Source organism: Hemisphaericaspora subhashii, assembly GCF_019202705.1.
Source record: "Hemisphaericaspora subhashii strain CBS 10753 chromosome Unknown scaffold296, whole genome shotgun sequence".
Taxonomy (NCBI): Eukaryota; Fungi; Ascomycota; class Pichiomycetes; order Serinales; family Debaryomycetaceae; genus Hemisphaericaspora; species Hemisphaericaspora subhashii.
In genome coordinates this window covers 837-2,127 of record NW_026057291.1, presented here as the reverse complement: position 1 = coordinate 2,127, position 1,291 = coordinate 837, and the positions used below count along the sequence as shown (strand labels likewise).

Sequence of the window (1,291 nt, the reverse complement as noted above, 5' to 3'; positions counted from 1 at the left end):
GGCGACACACGATCTGAAAGATTTTAAATGAAGGGTTGGTAGCGCCAGATATAACTTATTTATTCCAACAAATAGATGAGATTCGAGACGACCAACTGCAGTAACAAGCAGATTTTCATATTCACGTTGACGTTGTAATTCAGAATTATCAATGGTTTGAATTGGAGTAGCACTTTCAGTTGAAGCTGTGGTTTGATCTGAAGTAGTTTTACGAGCCATAATGAAATAATGTTAAAGTAATAAGTAGTTGAGTTTATTGAATTTTCGATACTATATAAGCTATAAACATTTTCAAGTTAATAGAGATTTCTAGATTTATTTATATTCTTTCAGTCATCTTAATTCTTAGATTCCTTTTCAATTCTTTTCATTCTTAAGTATGTATTTCTTTATAATTAATATTTCAATTTACTATATTTGGTAAATTGTATTTTATTGTTGTTATTTCTAGTTTAGGTTAGTAAGTACTTTTCCGTTTTATAAATATTTTAAAATAAGTAATTGTTTACTTATTAACACCGTTGACTAGACTAGCTAGACGAAAACACAATAAGGTTTAAAGGCCCTATTGGTACTTTTACTTGAATGGGTAAATATGAAATTTCCCCAATCAAGTATACACACCCGAATAAGTAAATCTTGTGCTTTACTTATTCTTCGAATTGTTTGTTTTAATAGTTTTCCGTTTTTATAAATTTCTTGTTTCAGTAATATTTGTTTTAATAATAATATTGTTTTCATAAATAAAGACATTGGATTATTTTATTTCAACACAAAGAATATTTTATCAATCAGATTTTGCCTACACATGACTCAGAACTGTAATGCAAACTCTAACTTGCTTCTTCAACCCTACGTCTAAAATCCCTTAAATGGGGGAAGGGTAGGGACACGAGAATGACTGGATGTAGAGAGTTTCTAATAAGAAATACCTAAAATACTATAGGTCAATGAGCAATTCATATTTCATTATTCATGAATTGGCTTGAGATATTTTTTGGTCGCTTGGTAGCGCAATGATTTTTTAGAAACTGTGACAATTAATTACAGAGGATAATTAATCTACATGATATGTCTGGAATAATATTATAAATCTTAGAAATTGGTTGCATTCATTATTATCATTACTATATATATATATCAGTTTATGCATGTTGTCCAGCTTTCTTCGTTGAATTTGTTTGTTGACGTTTATTCTCTTTGGAGAGTGTTACCCGACTTCCTTGTAGCTAAGCCATTGGATTACTGTTATTTCAACAAAACTAACTATTTATAGCCTTAGATGGTTAAG

At 29.3% G+C, this 1,291-nt stretch overlaps 1 protein-coding gene across 1 annotated transcript; it reads right to left on the bottom strand. All coding sequences in view use genetic code 12, as the record gives it.

Annotated features, from left to right (window-relative positions):
* Positions 1-69: 69 nt before the first annotated feature.
* On the bottom strand, positions 70-219 carry J8A68_002907 (uncharacterized protein; the record flags this gene model as incomplete). The annotated part of the gene is made up of 1 exon (XM_049406707.1): positions 70-219. A coding segment is annotated over one exon (150 nt), but the record flags the coding sequence as incomplete, so codon positions are not given.
* Positions 220-1,291: the final 1,072 nt, after the last annotated feature.